This window comes from Protopterus annectens, chromosome 4.part0 (genome assembly GCF_019279795.1).
Source record: "Protopterus annectens isolate FY-2018-M chromosome 4.part0, PAN1.0, whole genome shotgun sequence".
Taxonomy (NCBI): domain Eukaryota; kingdom Metazoa; phylum Chordata; order Ceratodontiformes; family Protopteridae; genus Protopterus; species Protopterus annectens.
This window is the reverse complement of record NC_056733.1, coordinates 41,664,033-41,686,951: the sequence shown is the minus strand read 5'-3', so window position 1 is coordinate 41,686,951 and position 22,919 is coordinate 41,664,033. Positions and strand designations below refer to the sequence as shown.

General features: G+C 40.7%; 1 protein-coding gene across 1 annotated transcript in view; it reads right to left on the bottom strand.

Annotated features, from left to right (window-relative positions):
* Positions 1 to 22,919, bottom strand: part of CCDC40 (coiled-coil domain containing 40) — a 1,637,270-nt gene that overhangs the window by 1,604,738 nt on the left and 9,613 nt on the right. The window contains exon 2 of the mRNA XM_044068074.1: positions 20,307 to 20,367. Within this exon, the coding sequence (XP_043924009.1) occupies positions 20,307 to 20,367 (61 nt within the window). The remainder of the gene's footprint in view (positions 1 to 20,306; positions 20,368 to 22,919) is intronic.

The window sequence follows — 22,919 nt, the reverse complement described above, 5'->3', positions numbered from 1 at the left end:
AATTCTTTTAGTGAGGTACTTCTGCGGCCTTTCCAGTTGTTGAAGATGTCTTGAGAGGTACATACCAAATGGGGCGTTGTATTCTATAATGGGTCTAATGAGGGATGAGTACAGTGGGACAATGACCTCCTTTTTTCTGGATGAAAAGCCCTTATTGATGAGGTGTGCCACATAGAAGGATTTCCTGATGGTTGTGGTGATGTGGTTATTGAAGGTGAGACCACTGTCCACTTGTGTCCCTAGGTCTCTTATCACACTTTCAGTGTTTAGTGTACTGCCACCTATGTGGTAATTCATGGGTACATGTTTTTCCCCAAAGGGGATAACTATACATTTCTTGGCATTGAGCTTGAGCCCATGGCTCTGGCACCAAGCATCTGTTTCTGTAAGGCCCTTTTGTAGAGTATCGACATCATTTGGGGGTTCAATAATGGATCCCAGTTTGCAGTCATCTGCGAAGTTTGTTAGCCAGAGTCCCTTAGTGTTGGCCTGTACTTCAGAGAAGTAGATGCCAAACAAGAGAGGTCCCAGGACTGAACCCTGAGGTACTCCACTTGTCTGGAGCTGGATTTGGAGTCAGCTACTTTTACAGTGTGGGTTCTGTCAGTAAGCCAGTTGGCAACCCATTGAGTGACGCAGGGATTAATGTCCAGCTTAGTAAGTTTATCTATGATTCCAGAGTGGGGGATGGTGTCAAAGGTCTTGGCGAGGTCCAGATAGGCTGCATGGACTGCCTTACCCTTGTCCACAACTCTGGAGACTGATTCGAAGAAGTCAATTGGGTTCAGGAGACAAGATCGGCCCTTCACGAACCCAAACTGTGCGGGGTCCAATGTTTTAAGGTTGCCAATGTCTTTGTTTATAAGTTCCATGATAATACGTTCCATGGCCTTGCAGATCAGGCTCATCAGACTGATGGGGCGGTAGTTCCCGGGATCCAAGGTGGATCCCCCCTTGTGGAGTGGGATAACTGTAGCTTTGCTCCACTCAGTGAGCATGAAGCCTGAGGTGAGGGCATGATTAAACATGACACTTAGGTGAGGTGCCAGTTCATTTTGTAGTTCATGTAGTACACAGCCCGGGATGTCATCTGATCCCATGGATGCTGTATTCTTAGCTTTGGAGAGTGCATTTTTTACCTGTGTGACTGTTATTACCGGAATCTGGCAATCTTCCGGTATTGAGATGGGCCATTTAGGGGGTGAGAGGGGAAAGTGAGGTTGGCACTGAACCGATCTGCCAGGATATTGGCAATATCCTTGGGATCAGTATATTTAATGCCATTCTGTTGTAGCTCAGAGCAGATCTGAGCATTGCCATTTAGATTCTTGATATAGTTATAGTATGCCTTGTGGTTGTCTTTGGAATCTTTGGCAATTTTATTTTTGTAAAATTGGAGACTGGAACAGCTGAAGAGAATGTGGCTGACTTCTGGTTCATGGTGGTAGAAATAAACTACACCAAAGGAAGCTGGTGAGGTGATTGAGTGATCTGACAAGCAACTGATGACCACTGCAGGTTCAACTGTTGGCTGAGGCATAGACTGAACCCACGGAATTGGTAAGAGCTCCTTGTTAAATACTTTTTCTTTCTAAGTATATCAGGAGTGGAACTGGCAGAATCAGAGTAAGTAGTTATAATGTAGCTGAGGAGGAGATGGCAGAAGTGATTACAGTTGCTGGAATAACTCGGTTGGAAGGCAGGTCATAACTGATTGTCTACAAGCAACACAGTTATACTCATACTTCTTATCCCAGACCCTTCTCAAAGTAAAAGCTCAAGCAGCACACAAATTCCCTATCAGCACTATTTTAAAGTATTAACTACATGGACAGAAAAAAGAAAATGGCAGGTAGGTTGTCACAAAGTGAAAAGAAACACTACACTGATAGAAAACATCCCTGGCCATCCCAGAGTAAAACTTTTAGTCACAAAATTAAAGTTTATACAAGCAGTATATATGTTTTTCACAAAATACCCCACAATTAGTTAAATAACACTAATAGCTAAAAACAGCAGTCCCTGACAGGAAACATCAGATACTGAATAATAACTATTTTATTTATTTATTTTATATTTGTTTACCAGGAAAGTCTGACTGGACAAAATGTCCTTCTTCAGCAGAGGCCCTGGGTGAAAAGCTTCACATTCATAAATAACCTAAGATACATATACAATGTACAGATGCAAATACTGATTCTATCTTGGATGCAAGTACAAAATGAAAAAAAGAAGTTGTGTCTTACCATAACGTTCCATCTGTATTGCTGATCCTCATTCAGTCATTACGCATGGGTATCAGTTCCGGCCTCGGAACCGAGCCGGCCATTTTCCAAGCTTGCGTCAGCTTCCAGCTCTCGAGCTAAACTCTTACCCACAATCCCCCTCTCCCTGTTACCTCAGATTGAGTTTGCAAGTCAAAGAAGGTAGAGGCTACCTCTGGTCAAATAACCTAAGAGAACCGGATGGTGAGATTCACTAGAAACCACAGGAGGGGGAAGGAGGGAGGGTCGTAATGACTGAACGAGGATCAGCAATACAGATGGAACGTTATGGTAAGACATAACTTCTTTATCTGATATTGTTAATCCTTGTTCATTCTTTACGCATGGGACAGAGTCCCCAGCTACCTCTATTCCTGGAAGGCTCTCATGGAAGGACATTCCTGAGCACCAAAGAACCGAAAGATGCTCTTCCCCTGGAGACCAAATCCAATTTGTAATGATTGATGAAGGTATGAGGCGTAGCCCAAGTTGCAGCTGCACAGATGTCATGTAAAGAAGCTCTGGCATGGAAGGCAGCAGAAATTGCCAACGACCTTGTTGAATGAGCTTCCATGGTAGTAGGCAATGAGATATTACGTTGTGTATAAATGAAGGTCACACAGTCCTTCAACCATCTAGCTAATGTGACCTTAGCAACAGCAGATCCTAATCTAGGTCCAGAAAAGGCCACAAATAACTGGTCAGATTTATGAAAGGGTTTAGTCCTGTTTAAGTAAAAATTGATTTGCTTGTGGATATCTAGGGTATGTAGGCAATACTCTCCTCTGTTTGAATGATTGGGAAAGAAAACTGGCAATTCAATGGCTTGATTAATGGACATTTCAGAGATCACTTTAGGCAGAAATGATGGATTAGTTCTCAGAGACACTCTATCTTTATGAAAAATCAAGTATGGACTCTTGCTACATAAAGCTTGAAGCTCAGAAATACGCCTGGCGGAAGTAATGGAGACCAAAAACAAGGTTTTCCATGACAAATACTTAAGGTCGCAAGAAGAGGTTGGTTCAAAAGGTGACACTGTCAGAGTTTGTAGAACTCATGATAAATCCCATGATTTAATAGGTTCTCTAAAAAGGTGGCTTCAGATGATTCACACCTTTTATGAAGGTCTTGCACAATTTATGGGACATAAGAGAGGAATCTTGGACACCCTCATGAAAATTAGAAATTGCAGCCAAATGAACTCTAATGGTAGAGGCCGAAAGACCCGATTGAAAAAGGTCGGCCAGATAGTCTAGTATTATTGATACTGGTGCTGAAAAGGGGTCTACTTGTTTATCTTTCAGCCAATAGGTAAATCTTTTCCACTTGCTCAGATAAGTAATTCTAGTGGAAGACTTATGAGAAGCAATGAGAATATCACGTACTGGTAAAGAAAGATCATTCTGCCTAGCAATCAAGGGAATTGGAGTAGCCAAGCCATGAACTTCAGGCTGTTCAAGTTGGGATGAATCAGGTTCTGTGGATGTGAGATCAACTCCGGAGGTGGATGGAGAATCCATGGTTGATCTAGTAGGTTAGGCCAAAGGAAGGGGTACCAAATCTGTCGAGCCCAATATGGTGCTATGAGGATCACCTTGCTCTTCAACCAACGGGCTTTCTTCAAGAACTGGGGAATGAGAGAAAGGGTGGAAATGCGTAAAGAAGACCCGAGGGCCAATCGTGGACTAGAGCGTCCCTAGGTGACTGTCCTGGAGGGGGAATCAAGGTGAAGTAGTTGCTGCATTTGTAGTTGGTTGGAGATGCAAAGAGGTCGCAGCAAGGACGGCCCCAGTGGTGGAAGATCTCCACCGCTATCAAGGGATTCAGAGACCACCCATGAGGTTGAAGAATGCACCTGCTGAGTCTGTCTGCTATCATGTTGGAACTCCCGGGAATGTGCGTTGCTAGAAGAAAACGGTTGGTAGCCATCACCCATTGCCATATCCTCATGGCCTCTCGACAAAGGGGGTAAGATTTGGTTCCACCTTGCTTGATGATGTACCAGACCACCGCCATGTTGTCTGATTGAATCGCAATTGTCCCAGATGGCAGCAGGGGATGGAATGCTTGCAACGCCAGAAGCACCGCCCTCAGCTCTAGAACATTTGCAGATGGGCCTCCGGTTGGGACCAAGTGCCTTGGACTGTCTGTCCCTGACATAGCCCCCCACACCCCATCAGGGAGGCATCCATGGTCACTGTGGCCTTGGGTTGTTGGGGGGAGAAGGGGCGAGACCATTGTGAGAGATTGTGTGTCATCCACCAATTTAAATCCTGTTTGTACCTGTGAGTTACTCAAATCATGGCTGAAAGAGGATGCTGAAAAGGATACCGCTGCATGAGCAGTAGCCATTGTAGAAGCCTCATGTGAAACCTGGCCAGGGGAACAATGGTGATGGAGGCTGCCATGGAACCCAACAGTGAGCCGTGGATTTTTCCCTTGAAAGGATTGGAATTAGTTGTTGCTTTATTCTTAGAATTCTGTGCTCTGGAATAGCAGCTCTGCAGTTTTTTGTGTTCAAGATAACCTCTACGTATTCTGTCGACTGAGATGGGGTGAGATTGGATTTTTGCCAGTTTACAGTTCTGCCTAGCCTTTGAGCAGCGAGGAGAGAGTATGCCACGGCTTTTTCCAGTATATGTCTGGTGGAGGCGGAAATGAGCCCGTCGTCTAGGTATAGAAACACCTGGAATCCTTGAAGTCGCAAGTGAGCTGTGACAATTGCCATGTACTTTGTGAACACTCTGGGGGCTGTAGAGAGTCCAAAAGGCAGTACTCTGAACTGGCAGTGACTGGCTCCCGCATGGAAGCGCAGAAATCTTCTTGATGGCCTGTCCACTTTTATGTGGTAGTACGCATCTTAAAAATCTATCAAACACATCCAATCGTCTTTTTCCAAAAGCGGGAGGATAGACTGTATTGTGACCATCCGGAAACTTTGTACTCTCACAAACTTGTTCAATACACTGAGATCCAAAATTGGTCTCCAGTCCCCGATTTTCTTTGGCACCAAAAATAATCTTGAGTAGAATCCGGATCCTATCTGGTCTGGAGTGACTATTTGGATGACTCTCTTTCTTAGCAGCTTTTCTATCTCTAGTGCTGCTTCTTCCCTTTGACTGGGTGGAATGTCGGAAAGGTTTTTTGAAGGGGCAGGACAAAGATCGAAGGGGATATGATAACCTCTGGTTATAATCCTTTGTACCCAAGAATCGGTGGTGATGGTTAGCCAGGCAGAAGGGTACAAGGAGAAACATCCTCCAACCACCTCCAGAGGAAAGGAGTTGGGCTGCTCTTCAGGAGCGCTGGTAGGATTGACCAGGGAAACAATCCCTGGAACCCTGGTTACGTTGACCCCCTCTGCCCCGAAAGGGGAGTCTTCCCTGTGAGTTTCCCCCTCTGCCTCTGGGGGAGAACTCTGCCTGTGTGTCACGGAAAGGACCCTGAGATTTCTTGAACCATATCTTCCCACTCTTTTGGTTTCATGAGAAAGCATGTTAAGGGGAAGAATAACAGACATCTACGGCAGAAAGGGTCTTACCGTCCTGTTCACATCTGGCCAGTGTGCTCTTAACTTTGGGCCCAAACAATGAGGTGGCCTCAATGGGAGTGCTAAGAAAGGAAGCCTTAAAGGGTTCTGCGAAATTGCACAAGCGCATCCAGGTGTGTCGTCTCAAGACCGCAGCTGAACCCGCTGCTCTAGCTGCTCCTTCTGATGCGTGAGATATCAGTCACATAGAGGAGTTAAATATAGATTCAATTGTGGCCAGTTGAGAGGCCACTTTGTCACGGACCTCATCAGACACGGCACCAGCCAAGGTTTCAGAGAGCTCAGAAATCAGATCCCTTTGAAGCCTGGTAAAATGTGCCATATAATTCAGGGACCTGATAGTAAAGGTCGCTGAAGCAAAGGTGTGCTTCCCTATCCTGTCCAGGGCCCGAGACTCTTTGTTAGGCGGATGGACAGTCTGTCTTTCTTCTTCTGCCAGATCCTTTTTTGTTGCAGCTGCCACCACCAAAGCATCCACAGGAAGAACTTTGGACCAATGGGGATCCGAAGCAGGAGGGGACAAAATCTTATCTGGCCTCTGGGGAATAGCTTCGACTATAGGGTAAGAGACAATGAAATATAAACTTTTCTGACAGAAAAGTAATCTGAAAAAGTATTAAACAACAAATAACTGTACTTAGCTCAGGCGAAGTAGCTTGACACAACCGAATGGCAACTCAGCAAATGAAATCTGAGGTAACAGGGAGAGGGGGATTGTGGGTAAGAGTTTAGCCCGAGAGTTTGAAGCTGACGCGAGCTTGGAAAATGGCCGGCTTGGTTCCAAGGTCAAAACCAATACCCATGAATGAGAATTAACAATATCAGATTACATGTTATACTTTCACTGATACAGTCAAAAAGTCTAGACAGGATACAAAGAATAGCAGTACTGTGATTGCAGGTATAAAACAAGCAAGTTAAGTATACATATGCTTAGTAGAGGTATACTATTCAAATACAAAAATAACAGATTGTGTTCCATTAGCTGTTTTAAGACATCTATTTCCTAACCAGGGTTTGTGCAAGAGCAAGTCCATGATTCTGATAGGTATGATTTGAGAAGCTTTTTAAAGTTGGAAGTGTTAGTAGTTGTTCTGACATTTAATGGCAGGGAATTCAAAGTTTTGGCTATGAAGCTGGAGTAAAGGGAAACTCCAGCTGTATTGTTACATTTGGATGTATTTAGGAAGGATTTGTTACTGGAAAGCAATATCCTGTTATTGGAGTAGTGTATTTGTAGATTTTGAAGTACTGGTATTTTTTCTGGCTGATTCAGTATTCAATGGGTGAAGGTGGGTTGATTATAAGCAAGCAGATTTGGTAGTTTGAGCCAGGATAGTTGTTTTAAAGCCAAACAATGATGGGATCTGAAGTTGTTACTGTGGCAAACTCCGATTTTATTATAGCAAGTTTTGAGTTTTGCTAGGTCAGATTTCTTAATGTTTGTAAAAATCTGTGAAGCGTATAGGAGCATAGAGATAAGATGAGTTCTTGCTATAGTGGCCTTTGAAGATTTATTTAGAAAGTGTCAATTTCTGTACAGGGTTCCTATTTTTTGTGAACTTGTTTATGGTCTGTGATAGGTGTATATCAAATTCTATATTATGGTCAATGACCTCTCCAAGTAATTTTGTTTGGGAAAATGGAGAAATAACTGTATGGTTTACTGATGAGATATTGAATGGTGGGTGGGTGTCTGGAGCTCTAGTTGCATAGAAGAGCATGAGTTTTATTTTGATAGGGTGAGTTTTGTGGTAGGGTTAAGTATAAGTTGTGCATTGTTTAGCCAAGATTCCACATCATTAAATGACTGCTGGGTGATTTTTTTGGAGTTTTTGTAGTGTTGGGGCAGCTCAAATCAGGGTGGAATCATCCACATATTGAGCTACAAAGGCAAGTGAGGTGGCAGTATGAAGATTTTTAGTAAAAAAATAATAAAAAGGAGAGAGCCCAGAATATATCCCTATGGCGCTACCAAGGTAACAGGCAGTAATGAAGAGAGATTTTGTTGCCATTATACAGCTTGCTGGCATCTAGTTAGATATTGCAAGAACCAAGTAAGTATAGAATGGCTAAGTTTAAATTACGAGAGTGTAGTTAAGAATTTAGAATGGGAGATAGTATCAAAAGCTTTGGACAGATCAAGAAAGATGCAGGAAACTAAATTCCCATCATTGCAATGCTGATTAATATTGTTAGTAAAGTTAACAAGAGTGGTGACAGTGCTATGATTAGGACAGAAACCATGTGGACTGTTAAAAAGAAAATTGTTAGTTATTAGATACCTCAAGATTTGTGAATGAATGCATGTCTCAAGCATTTGATAATGGTGACAGTATAGTTATTGGCTGGCAATTTTGATAATTCTGATGAGTTTCCACCTTTATGTAATGGGATGATATGTGATCCTTTCCAAATTTTAGGGACTTGTTCTGAAATGGATCGATTTATTAATATGGACACTGGATGGGATACTGCTTCTGCAGTGATTTTTAGAAATTCAGCAATTAGACAGTTGGCAGCACGTGAAGTAGGTTTAAGCCTTGTGAGATATTTAACTATGGTGCTTATTGGGACAGGTTGGAAAGAGAAGTTATTGGACGTCTGGGTAGAGGAAGAACAATTATTGTTTGTGAGGGCTAGTGAGGATTCAGTGAAGTATCTGTTAAATTGTGAGGCTATGTTGTTTTTAGTATTGGTGAGTGCTGGGGAGGGAGTACTAGGTTGTCTAGGATTTTATTGACGGCAGCCTAGAATTTTTGTGGGTTTCTTTGATTTTTTTATTGGACACTGCTAACTATAGCAATTTATTTTGTCCTGTCAAAAACATGTTTTTAAGCTGTATTTCAAAGTTCTAGGTATGTTTGTTAGTTGTAGTTTTGTCACTTAGACATTTCTCCCAGGCCTTATCTCTAGTTCTTTTAGCAGAGATCTTGTTTCTTTGGTTAGCCAGGGAGCATGACTGGATTTTATCATTATTGTTCTAGGGGAGGCCAAGATATTTAGAATATTGAGGAAGGCTGAGTTAAAGTATTCAACTGCAGTATCTTAAGAGAACTCTGAGTGGTGCCCAGCTGCATTTTTAAACTAGTTATGAAGTCTTGGGGGATAAATTTTTTTCTCGTCTCTGATTTAGTGGTAGGTGGTCAGTTTATGTGGATTTATTCAGTGTCAGAGAATGTAGGTTGGAATATGGTCACTGAAGCTGTCTGGGAGACACCCAGTGTACGGATACATTTGGCCCATTTGTAAGGATCTAGACTAGGACTAAATGCTTATTTGATGTTTTGTCTACTCTAGTACAAGTTTGGATTGTTTGTGAGAAACTGTGTAGGTTAAAGTGGTCAGAGGGAATTTGAGAGTTGCAGGAGAACCATTCCATATTAAAGTCACCCATTATAATTGTTTCCTGAGGGAGGGATGTTGCTGTCCAATTTAGGAAGTGTTCTAGAGTAGTCAGATTGTTTCCAGGAGTGATATAGGCTTCCACTATGTTAAGATGTTTCTTTGGATTAATTGTTAATTTAATAAAAAGTGTTTCAGTGGTGTTAAAGTTTGGAATTGTTAGGTCTAGACAGTTTCTAAATTGAGACTGTTTTTGTATAGAAAGGCGATACCACCACCTCTTTAATGTTGTCTATCTAGCCTATGTATGTTGTATCCTGGGGAAGTATTTCTTTGTTAGAGATGTCTGGTTTTAGGCAGGTTTCTGTTATAAGGGCTGTATCTGCAGTATATAGAGCAAGGGTTGCATGCAATTCTTGAATATTGTTCATGATGCTCCTGAGATTCATATTAAGTAGTAGTAAGTCTGTACCTTTTCTGGGGAGCATTAATAGTTGTTGGTGATGGGTTTGGGTGCAAAGAGCTAGAAGTGCTGGATTTGCTTGAGGACCAGGGTCAGGGTGATTGTCCCCACTACGTACAAGCTGCAATGCAATGTGAACTATACATTTTAAGTATTTTGATATAAACTTACTATATTTCTGTGTAATATTAGGGTAAGATTGTTGTGTGAGTAAGGTCAATGATGCATGGTTTATGTTTGTGAGATTATAGATGGTTGGTGCTATTATCAAATTTGTATGTTTTATTTGTAATGGGTCTGGGAAGTGGGTAGTGTATGTAGATTATGTGTTAAGCTATGTATGGTAAGAAGCTATGTGAGCTGTAATAGACAGAAATAGCAGAACTGAGGGGTATAAAGTTATCATATCGCTTACTACTAATGTTTCAGATATGTCTAAGTTAGAGGAATAATGTTATGGGTGTGTAGGAATAATTATTTGTAATTGAGTTTTGATATGTGGGGGATTTAAAACTATTCTTTTTCCAGTTGTGACTTATTACACTAAAAAATGTAAAGTAGCAGGTAGTTAAGCAAGTGGAGTGTGATATATGGGAGTTAGTCCAATACAGTTTAATTAGATAAATGGAATGACATAAATTTGGATTCATCTTAGCTGTGATAGGATTGCTTTACTTCGGGGGAGTGGCTATTTAGGAATAAGTCTAGACATATCAGGGGTGGTTGGGAAATGGGGGTAGGGTAGGGTAGTGGAGAGAGCCCAAGCGAAGCGATGGCGAACAGAGTGGATAGTGCCAGTCAGTGTGTTTGTGACCAGAAAAAAAACAAATAAATCAACAAAATGGTCTGTGTTAAAGGTAGGTAGGAAGTCAAATGAACTGTAGACCCTTGGTGAGTTTTACTTTTAAAGCAAGTAGATTTTACTTATTTGTAAACACTCTTGGGAAATCGTAACAGACTGCAGTAATCACAAAACATCTACAGGGTAATTTTGTTTTCCTTAGTATTATACATTAGCAACAGCTACAAGGAGAAAAAAAATACAGCTATAGGTAATTAAGCTTACTATTTTACCAAACAAAAACTAAGGGAAGACAAATACACTTAGAGTTTATTTATCAGATTTGGGGGTGGGGGTAAATAAAACAGAAACTGCTTGATATTGTCCCTGGCGGCATGCTCTCCAAATACCCTAATAACAAGCCAGATAATTAATCAGAGTCTCATCCGTGACCTACATTGATTTTTTGATGCTGTAAGTTTCTTTCTTGCAGCACTTTACAGTTTCCAGTTGCTTGAGTGAGTTCACCGACAGCACTTAAAAGAAATTACAGCTGAAATACTGGATATTTTCAGGGATAGCTGCTAGAGTCAGTGTACTGAAAAGGTATAGAATAAACATATTTGCTGATACGTACACTAGTAAAGTCTATTTAAACAAAAACTGCCCCTCACTTACTCCAAGCACCTCTTGTGGCAGCTATGACATAATACATTATACTTATGTTAAATCTTAACAGTAAGTAAAATGAACTAACAGGACTTGCAATGCAATAGAGAGCTATATACATACAGATACAATTTGAAAGCTTAAATACTGTATGCAGTTCTTATGGGAGCTATGCTACAATACAATATATTTATGGAAACACTGTCAGTATTATGTAAAAGGAACAATCAAAGAAAAAATATTAAAGAAAAATAAAGAGAATTTAAACATAAAGAATCAATTAAAAGCTACAACTCAGTCCCGTATGATGCTAATACCATTTGGGTTTACTTAGAATAATCGTGTGACCACCACTACAATCATTAAGCAAGTAAAACCTTGTTAAGTTTCTTAAAGGGGCTTGTACATTATAAACGTAAAAGCTAGCCTTAGAGATAATTACTAAAATTGCTGCATAGTAGTTTTACTAGTACAGAGAGTTATAACATCAGCATTTCGGAGAAGACCTGTTAATAAGCATGATAACAGTTGTTATAGAATCAATATACACAATTATGTATCATTACCGCTTATGTCATCAAAAATTCAAATATGAAAGAACAGCAGATGTTAAATGCTATTAATATTCTAAGTCCTGCATTTCAGCAGCATACAATTTAAATAGCATTGAGAAAATAGCAAGGATACTTACATGGGGAGCACACAGGACCAGTGAAGAGAAGTAATGTATCTGGTTTATTTATTTTAAAAAAATGGCACCCCATCTTCATCAGGTTTAACTAAAGTAAGTAAGTACCTTATGAGGAGGAAGAAAGTATTACCTCATTGGTCAGGAGAGAACAGGTTCTTACGGGAAAAGATAAAGCCAGTCAGTGTGCTTCTGACCAGGAAAAAAAAAAAACAATCACAAAATGGTCTGGGTTGAATATAGGTATGAGGTTAAAGGGGAACTGTACTCCCTTGGTGATTTTTATTTTTAAAGCAAGTAAATTTTACTTATTTATAAACAACACTCTAGGGAAATTGTAACAGACTGCAGTAATCACAAAACAGCTATAGGATAGGTTTTTTTTAAGTATTAGACACTAGCAACAGCTATAAGGAGAAAAACTACAGCTATATGTAATTAAGCTTACTAATTTACCTACAACAACTAAGGGAAGACAAATATACTTAGCGCTTACTTAGTAGATTTACTTTGGCGGGGTAAATACAATAGAAACCGATTGATATCGTCCTTGGTAGTGTGCTCTCCAAGTACCCTAATAATAAGCCAGATAATTAATCAGTCTCTCAACCGTGACCTACATTAATTTTTTGATGCTGTAAGTTTCTTTCTTCCTCTTCCATCACTTTACAATTCCCAGTCACTTGAGTGAGTTCACCGGGCACAGTTAAAAGAAGTTACAGCTGAAATTCTCCATATTTTCAGGGATAGTTGTTTGAGTTAGTGTAATGGGGAGCTCACAGGACCAGTGAATAGAAAAGCAGTATCTGGTTTATTAAAGGGGAAATACTGTTTTAGACAGAAAATAAAATAAAATAGTATTTTCTTATAAGAGCAACAAATCTGTGTGGAGGGGTTCCCCCAAGAGGGACTTATTGAACAAACACAAAGCTCTAAGCCATCTGCTACTCCTGTGAAGTTCTGAGATGCTCCTCCTCGAGGTAGCAAGAAAACACTGAAAAAATCTTTACTTCATAAGTTGGTACTAGGCTATCAGCCTTAGGGGCTATACAAGCCTAGCCATAACAATTCCCAGGCTATTTCTTCCCAGAATATTTACCTCCCTGGTCCCCTGTCTAGCAGGGTGACTGACGTGATCCCCGGGGTGAATTTCCTATCTCCCATCCAATCGTCAAGGTTCCTTCTGAAGAGGGCCAAAGAGGCACTCAGCTTGACATGTATGGGCAGTCTATTCCAGAGTATGGGGAGTCTGTGGGTCATGAACTTATCCCTCCAGCATGTTTTGTTCATTGTGATGACCAGGTTTAGATCCCTGGAGCATGTAGCTCTGAGGGATTGTGATTTCTTTAATTTGATTGATTTTACTTTGATTGCTGATTTTCCTCCTTGGGGCTAGCCAATCAGCAGTCAGAGTGAAGGTGTGAGGGAGACCTGGAGCTTTGTGAAGCTGTCTGGTTGTTGCATCCTGAGCAGGGAAATTACTCATATACCCTAAAAGCTACTGCAGTGGTAATGATGAACATAGAGTCATCTGAAACATTTTGTTAAACAAACTCTTTAAAAGAAACTTTTCAGTTTTTTGATTTTATTCCATTTGTTATGCATCACTTTCTCACTATAACATCATCTTTGCTCCACTATTCTTTATAAGCTGTTTTTCAATCCCAGTATTACAATGTTGTAGTCTCTGATCTGTTGGGAAGAGTAAAAGAACACATGACCAGGTTACATCAGAGTTCATGCTCATGCTGAAAATATTAACCATCCTAGGTATGATGAAAGGCTGAGGTAACCTACTCACTGAAGAGAAGCAGATTGAATCTCAAGCCATCTGGTTAAAACTATATTAATATTTATCTAAGATGTTTTAGGGAACACTGGCCTGTAAGAAAATATTCTACACCCCAGAAAAGAAAGAAACAAAAATGAAGGTTATGTATTTACTATAACCATGTTGTTTGTTTCTGTCCATCACAACCTGTGGGCTATAGGATCTGAACTCGGCTATACTCAAGACTAAGAGCTCTGTCTCCTCTACCCATAAAACCTGCTGGTAGCACCCTTTCCACAAACTGAGTTTGCCCCCTGAAGATAAAACCTTAACTATTATGAATTATAATCAGGTATCTTTAATTTTGTTTGTCCCAGTATCAACACCATTTATCTTTTCACATATCAGTGTTGGGGGTTGTCAGAACAGAAATCTTTTGGTGGACACAATAGATATTCCCAAATCCAGGTCTCCTCTTCTCCATCCTGCTCCAAAGCAGTCAGTCACCACAGATGTTTTGGACTTTGCTTGGGGAGCAGTTTTAGGAGGGATAAAAGTGCAGGGGTGTGGGACACCGAGGACAGATGCAAGCACATAAATATCAAGGAGATTCATGTCCTGATCAAGGCACCCAACTCTCTGAATCATCTTTAGTCCCTGGGCCCTCTTTAAGTGGTTATAGACATTACCACAGTCATGTGGTACATCAACAATCAAGGGGGGATCCTGGTCGTACCCTCTCTGCAGACTAGCCATGTTAGCTTGGGATATAGCGTCACAGCACAATCTCAGTCTACAGGTATCCTACATTCTATCAGAGCAAAACTGTGTGGTAGACAAGCTTGGCAGAACCAGGGCAGACCCTCATGAATGGTAACAGGACCAGGGGGTCTTTCAAGATTTGACTCATCTGTGGGGAACTCCTCAAGTAGACCTCTATGCCTCCTGCCTGAACAGTCAACTAGCAAGACTCTGTTCCAGGACTCCATGCAAGAAGGCCTAGAAGACAGATGCCTTTTCTTTTCCTTGGGCAGGAATGTTCCTGTATGCTTTTCCACCCATTCCACTAATATCCAGGGTACTTCTGAAGATTCAGAAGGAAATCCCCCAAGGTTATTGTGCTGACCCACTTTTGGCCCAGAGAACTGTGGTTCTCCCTTCTTTTGGAAATGCCCAGGAGCAATTACCTCAAGCTTTCTTACAGACTGGATCTACTCACACAAGAACAAGGGTGTTTGATACACCCCAACATCAAGCACCTTTAGTTGACTGCCTGAATGATAGGGTCTTAATTCCTTTTAGGCACCTCTTTACTGGTGATGTGCAGCAGATACTAATGGAGGCAATAAACCCTGCTACAAGAAAATCATATATTAATAAATGGAAAAGGTTTTCTTGTTGGTGCCAACAACATAACCAGCACACATTCAGGGCTAGTTATCCTCTGGTTTTGCAATATTTGTGCGAGTTACTATCTTATGGCCTTTCTTATTCATCTGTCAAGGTTCATTTATTGGCCATTTTAGCATGTCTGTGCAAGGATCATTCTCTTTCAATGCAGTCTCACATCAAAATATTCTTGAAAGGGATTTTGCATAAAAAGCCTCCAAGAAAAAATTGTGGCCCCCTCCTTGGGATCTTAATTTTGTGTTAGAGATGCTAACACTTGCTCCATTTGAACCAACTAATCTGGCTGACTTGAGGTTCTTAACATGGAAACAGTTTTACTGATTGCTCTGACCTCTGCAAGAAAGGTATCCGAGTTGTATGTTCTTATGGTGAGTTAACCCTATTTCATTTTCCATAGGGACAGGGTTTCTTTATGAACTAATCCTTCTTTTACGCCTAAAGTGGTATCCAAATTTATTTTAAGCCAAAGTATCCATTTCTCTAGAAATAAAGAAGAAAGGATACTCCATACCATAGACAAATCTGGTACTATCTTGACAGTACTAAATCTTTCATAACTTTGAATCAATTGTTCATTTCTTGTGAAGATAAGAAGAAGGGATAACCTGTGTCGAAACAGACATTTTCCAAATGGTTGTCTAAGGCTATTACCTTTTGTTATATTCACCATAACAAAACTATTCCAGGCAGACTGAAGACCCACTCTACCAGGACCTTCACTTAGTCTATGGATTTTTGGAAGGGGATAGATTCTAGAAGTTGCTACTCGATTCTTTGTACATACTTTTATAAAGTTGATTTTTTTCTCTAGGTCCACATCATACTTTGCCAGAGACCATTCTCCAGGGGCTCCAACAGTCATATCCTTGCACCTTCCAAATGTAGTTAGCTAAGGTAATACACCAGTACATAGCTAAAGGCTACTGCAGCAGTGATCAATATGATGAACATAACAGTATATGTTTGAATGATAACTGCTGCATTAGCCGCTCCTTCCCTCCCTCCATCACCCTTATTTTTGGTGTTTTTTTTATGCCAGGGTTTGGACAATTATGTTTTGTTTTCCTAGCAATGCCCTTTCAGAGCTCATCCTCCTGCTCTCTGATGGAAGGAAAGCTCTACAGGGCTTCACTCCCAAACTTTTTTTTAGTCAGTTCAGCTTGAGCTGCTTGACAGTTTAGGCAGATGGAAGGTGTCATGAAGCTTTAGAAGCTGGGTCCTTGGCAAGATATAATCCATGTTCACTCCTAGTATGCTCATCCTTGACCTTTGTGCTAAATGGGGAGGAAGTGCCAAAGGGTGCAATAAGAAAGCATGTTTTAATACAATCCACAAAATTTCATAAGCACATCCTGACATCACGGAGTACAGAAATGCCATTGTCTACTGCATGTCACACCCCTTCAGTTTCACTGGCAGCAGCGTCATACAGATGTTAGATGTGGTCTGCATTGTAGACAGTTGAGCCTGCACAGGCTGCTCTTGACAATCTTTGACACTTCAACAACAAGATCGCACTGAAGTCTCATCAAGTGGGAAAGGTAATTCAGTGCACACAGTGCGAAGGTGGCTGAAGCATTGGTGTTCCTTCCCAAATGGGCCAGGGCCCTAGACTTCCTGTTGATCGGACTGATCATGGAATTCTCTGCAGAGATGTCCTTTTTAGTAGCTGACACATTCACAATGGCATCCATGGTTGGAGTCTTTCTCCAGTGGGGGTCTGTCGTTGGGAAGAGCCAGAATCTTATTACATTCCTTGGGAATTTGTTCCACCACATTGGGTTCTCACTATGCCCTCTGAGGCACTAGGTCTATAACAGTGTCCAAAGGGGGGGGGACCACATAGGATGTGGATAGGCCTGGGCCAAAAGCCGCCAGGAAAACAAACTCTATTGGGGAAGGGGCTTCTGTGGTCCAAACCCCACATTGCATCAACAATTCCATCAAATCGCCAAAGGAGGCATCATCATGGGGGTATATGGAGAGCCCTCCCCTTCATCAAGGTCAGTTTCCTCAGTGAGAGATTTCTCTAGGGAATCACAGTGTTTCCTCTTGCACTTGATCTTGCCATGCCCCTTGCTGGACAAGGAAGTGGGAAGGTCACAAAAGAAGCAGGGTCCCCAAGTGCAAGAAAACTTGGGGACCTATGGGCACATGCTATCCTGAAGATGACTGACATAGATCTGCAGGCACATAGACCAGACAGAATGTGGCAGACTCCAAAGATATTGCTGAAGCTTGCATCTCCAAATGATGAGGATTCTCTTCACAATGTCAAAAGCCGATCCTGAAGCCAAACAACCAGACATAGTGCTCCTTGGATCCAGGAAACAGAGGGAGACACTAGTGCCCAGTGCCGACTCAATCAGCTTCAATGCCAAGACCAGAGCCAAACTGTTAAGAGCCAAAGCACTCAAGGGCAAGGACGACTCCAAGATATGGAAGGTCAACCATGACCCGGGTGCACAGTCTCCCGCAGCCTGACTCCTAGGAGCCCCTGCGTCTGACAATGCCAAGGATGGTGTCAGTGCCTGAAGTGACCAATTCATTGGTGCCGGTAGAGGTGAATACAGTAGAGTCAGACCAGATACCCCAGAACTGAAGGAACCATGGGAGGAGCAACAAAAGGTGAGAAATGAAACCTCATGCCTCAGGGCAGAGGAGCCTGGTATAATGCCTAACTGGGCCTAAAGGAAGAAGCCACTGAATGTGGCTTCAACAACCTCTTGGTCAACGTCAGATCCAAAATTACAGCCCCAAGGGGGAGGAGAAGGAAAGGCCCTGGAAAAAATCCATGGAAATTACAGACCAGAAGAGGGACTGCAGTCTGTCGGAATCAGCTGGCAGGTCCTTTGCCAGAAAGGGACTCAGAATACTAAGGGTCGGGGAGTTTGAAGACACCAAAATCTGAACCAGGGATATAGACAGAGTTGGAACTGAAGGACCCAGAGTGGTTGAAGCTGGAAGGGCCAAAGGTCAGTGAACATTCAACTCCAGCAAGTCCTCTGAAGACAGAGAGGATTGTTTGAGACCCTCCCACTCCCTTTCACAGGACTTGGAAACCTTCTCTTTGGAGAGTTCCTTCTCCCACCAACCTGAATTACTTTGGCAGGGAATGGAGGCAGAGGTAGATGCAGGCTTGGGAAACCCTTGACAACAAGCTTTGCTCATTTCCCATTAATGGCATGAGAGCTGAAAGCAATGCCCACCTTGCAATCTGTATTGAAATGGGCAACTTCTAAACAGTGCACACACTTGTTGTAGGCATTCTGTGGAAGAAGTTTATGCCCACACGACATGCACTTTTAGAAACCTGAAACTTTATTTAGAGCAGTCCATGCTAGGGATACTGCAACAACAAAGAAAAACATAACAGCAACAATAATAACAGAAATGCACACATAATGGCTACCTACCTATCTAACTAGTAACACAGCAAAAATACTACTACCTACAACATAAGAAAAATTAACTAGATAAAAAATCCACACAAGAAAAAGGTTCAGACAAGCTATCCATTAAAATACGAAAGGTTAAGGAACCAAAAGCAGAAATGCCATGGCACACCACACAGCAGAAATCTATTACTAACAAACCACAATAAACATATCACAAACACTAATAAAATAAACACCACTATCCTACAACTAACAGAAAAAGGGCAGAGGAAAAATAAGCAGCTAAAAAGTTTGCACTAATAATATTCAAAGGATAAACCAAGGCAGAACTCATTGTCAATGATCCGATCACAATGGTGGCAAACAAGATCTGAGAAGAAGGTGCTACTGTAGGGGCTTATGAGTATAGGAGATGGAGCCCTTAGTCTGAAGATTCTGAATATGGCTGTTTTCAGATCAGATAACCCAAAGGTTGAGACAAGACAGATAAGACAGCATCAGTTCTTGCACTTCCTCTTATTAAAATTTCCTAAGCAAACCCCAAAAAACAATGCGAATGAAGAGAAATACAGGCTTCAATGAGGTTAGTAAATTTCACAGTACAAGCAACTTAAGGTGCATGCATGCATCAGGATACAGCTGACCACAGAAACAGAACTGCATAAGTATAAATATCTATAAATAAATAAATAAATAATAAATCTATAAATCACTATATATCTGGCCCCCTCAACAAACGTCATCAAGCATTTGTTTTATTACTTGTTCTTAGCCACCTTACACTGATGATTAATGACCATCTCAAAAGCCACATTTCCACTCCTCCTATTGAGTAAGGAGGTAAGAAACTACCAGAAATAGCAGATGACAGAACTGTATGGATGCAGTCAAAGTTGATGCAGAGCAAAAGAAAGCAGCCAGAAGAGGAGACCCAGAACACAAAACATTAATGGATAACATGCCTTTTTCATATGCCTCAAAATGCATTTTGCAATGACTACTGTACACAAGCCAAAGGCGATGTTTCCTGATAATGCAGGTATTTGAAAAATAGAATTCCTGTCATACTTCTCAACCTCTGAGTGCAAGAAATATGGACAAAGCCAAAAATAATGGGGGGGGGGGCAAAGGCCCAAAAATCAGGGATAGATTTTAAATATTGCTCTTATAAATTTAGAAAGCTGCAGGTTTTGCATTTAGTAAGTACACATTTTCTGAAAGATATGAAGTCTGGAACTCAAATGTATGTCATTATTTAGTGACTTTAATCATCAATGACTTGCAAGAAGAACAAGAATTTTATGAAGAACAGACCAAAAATATGACAGAAAAATCTGGACAGTTGAGAGGTAAACAGGTATGCCACAGTGAACATCAGTGAATGAATGCCTCCTTTAGGCAGTCTGAGTGAACAAGCTACTGAAAGGAACTAAACCATTTTAACACAAGACTTCATTTTTTGAGATGAAGGAGATCAGTTAGAGAAAAGATTGGGCTGCACATGTGGACACACTGTACACTACCATACCCAATATGGCAGCTGCAGCAAACTGCAGATTTGCCATTACTTGCCTTACTGATCATCATAAAGCCAAATATCCTGTTTTACCATCAAACTGTATTAAGTGCAGACCTCCCCATAAAGATCATGATTTCAACACCAATGGCAACCACCCACACTCAAAATATACATGGGACACTGCATTCTAATCATTCTAACCATGACTGCTGTGCTGTATTTTATACTTTTCACCACAGAGATTAGCATCAGACTTGCAACTTTAAAAGTCATGCAGCAACATTTTATTTCTTTTGATTAATTACACTGTTATGTTAGAACAATTACATAGGCAAGTAAGTAAAGCTGTTGACAAAGAAATGCAAAATCAAAACATGTAGAAAAAATTGCAACTATTTCCAAACACTTCTGTAAAGTGCATACATTTTATAAGAGTTGTTTTTACCTCAATACCTTCTTGTAATCCTTCATCTTGATTTCTTTCCTGCAGAGCTTCACTCTTTTGGCTTAATGGTGAGGGAAACAAAAATACATTATTGCTGACAAGTAAAAGCCAGTGCATTGTCATAAGGGGCAATAAAACAAGTAACATTGCTTTTCATGCTGGGTAGTAAGCATACGAGACCAGTGATAATGCAGGTAACACTGATTCTAAGCATTGCAGTAACCTTCATAACATTCTGTCTACTTAGAAATGTATTTATATAGAAACACAGTTTATCTGAAACTTAATCTTCTAGCTTTGGTCCTAGTGACTCCATGCCTAGTGTCACACAGAACCCCGAAAAGCAATATATCCAATACTATATTTTACTGTTGCAGGAAAACTGATTTAAATATATATGTTCAAAGAAAATTAATGTAATGATGAGCATTTTACAAAAAATATATATTTTTTTATTTTACTGAATCTATTAACCAGCCAGGTGGATGGTAAATGCACTGCTCTAATGATCATAGTTACGAGGAATTAATATTGAGTTGATAAGAAGCACTATGACAACAAACATGACAGAGTAACAGTTAGTGATGTTGTTGCTGCGTCTTTCGGCTTTTCCCGGTTAGGGGTCGCCACAGCGGAACTCCGGTCCGCTAATGATTGGCAGTAGATTTTTATGTGCCGAGTTGCCGGCCCTGACGCACAACCTTCAATGAAGGTACGCCCATTCACGCATGTCTCCACACAGAAGACGCTCTAGCTGAGAATCGAACAGGACGTCTTACTGTGAGGCGACAATGCTACCGCAGCACCACCACCGCAGTACAGAATAACAGTATAACGGTTAGTGATGTACAGCATAAAAACTGTGATGTAAAACAGAACTGCAAAATTATAATGCATCATAACATTGTACAAAGAAATAATGTAGACAAGGCTTCTAGTATGGCAGTTCATAACTAAGCAGCGGAATCCCATGCTCTAGTCTCAAGATCTGTATTGAAAATAATTCTTAAGGTTTCTTCCTGAAAGAAAGGTTTATAGATTAATTAAAAGTATAAGACAAAAAGGTGGAGCAACTGCCAGAAAAATAGTACCCCTGCAGCAGAGAAAAAAAGTGTCCAGTCAGTTGTAATGCTGTTAATATGCTGGAAAAGGAAATCAGTAAGCCTAATCATGCCTTGCTACATTTAATATTAAAAAAAAAAAATCAAAGAATTCAATACAACTAAACAAGAATATAAAGCCAAAACATGACCCTAGACTATCAGATACAGAACATAATATAAACCGCCACTCATATGCTGCAGTCCTTGGTTGAAGAAAATTTTGAGCTCGGACTGACAGAGCAGAAGCCCGATTGGGTTTTGTTGAACATAAATTGACAAAGATGGAAGATCGAGCTAGGTGTAAAAACTTGAACCTGAATTGGATGCCAAGAGGTTCAGAATGGGAATATGTCTTCAGTTTATACAGCAGCAGCTCTCCACATGGACCGCTATCCTTCTAAATAGTGTAAAAATAGAGAGGGAGCACAGAGTACCATGGATGCCTCAAGTGCACTGTACAGTAAAATCCCTTATTCCATTATTGTTTCCCTGTAAACAACTGCACTTAAGGAGAAAATAACAACAAAAACATACACCTTAAATGATAAATCCCAGTACAATTAAATATGGAAACAGCCAAATAAACAAAATACTTCAGAGAATGCGGCCAAAGTAAAAACTCTTCACAGTCAGCTTCATCAGGCATAATCAAAGACTAGTCACATTTAAATACACTAAAAACCACAATACACATTTAATTAAACTCACATGATACATTTCATTCAAAAATATGTACTACAAGATCACATGACCTGTTAAATAAAATACACAATGCATGAAATTTTAGTCAAATGCGTCAGCCCACCTTATTATATAAATCCTTCAACAATGGTTTTATGCTTACAATACCATTTAAACCCAGGGTTATGTGAGCTTTAACATGTAGAATCCACTTTACTGCTACATTCTCAGTCATGTTAGGCAAATCACCACCTCTCAAGCGTTCATATATGACTTGAAGAATCAAGAACTTGAAAGAGTGGGAAAGACTTTTCTCTCTATACTAGAAAGCTGAGAGCTTAGTTTCTGCTGGTGATTCATGCCTAAGAGTACATGATGTACTCAATAGCTTATGAAATAATGTCCTAGACTGGGACTCCAGCTTTTTCTTTTCCCCATGGGGATGTAGGGCCTAGCACACAAGAAGGCCTTGACCAGCCAAGACATATAAAATCACAGCCTATACTTAAGGAACCATTCCCTGTTTTCAAACACCAGCAAGTAAAGTGTGAAACAGCACACCTTATATAAGACTTAAGGCAAAGAATAAATGCAGAAACAAAAGCTAGAAGCAGGGTCAGCTTTTCCTGGCTTTGTGCTTCTGTAATCTCTGTTGGTATACAAGGTATTTCTACCCTCTTTCGGTTAAAGGATAGAAGACAGCAGTATAGTCTTTTTAAGTTAATTGTTCCTGGGGGCCCCCAACCACAGCAAGTTGTCCTATCTTGATAGCTACTACAGCAATCTTGTATACTTAATAAATCAGGTGGGTAATGACTCATTTAGAAAT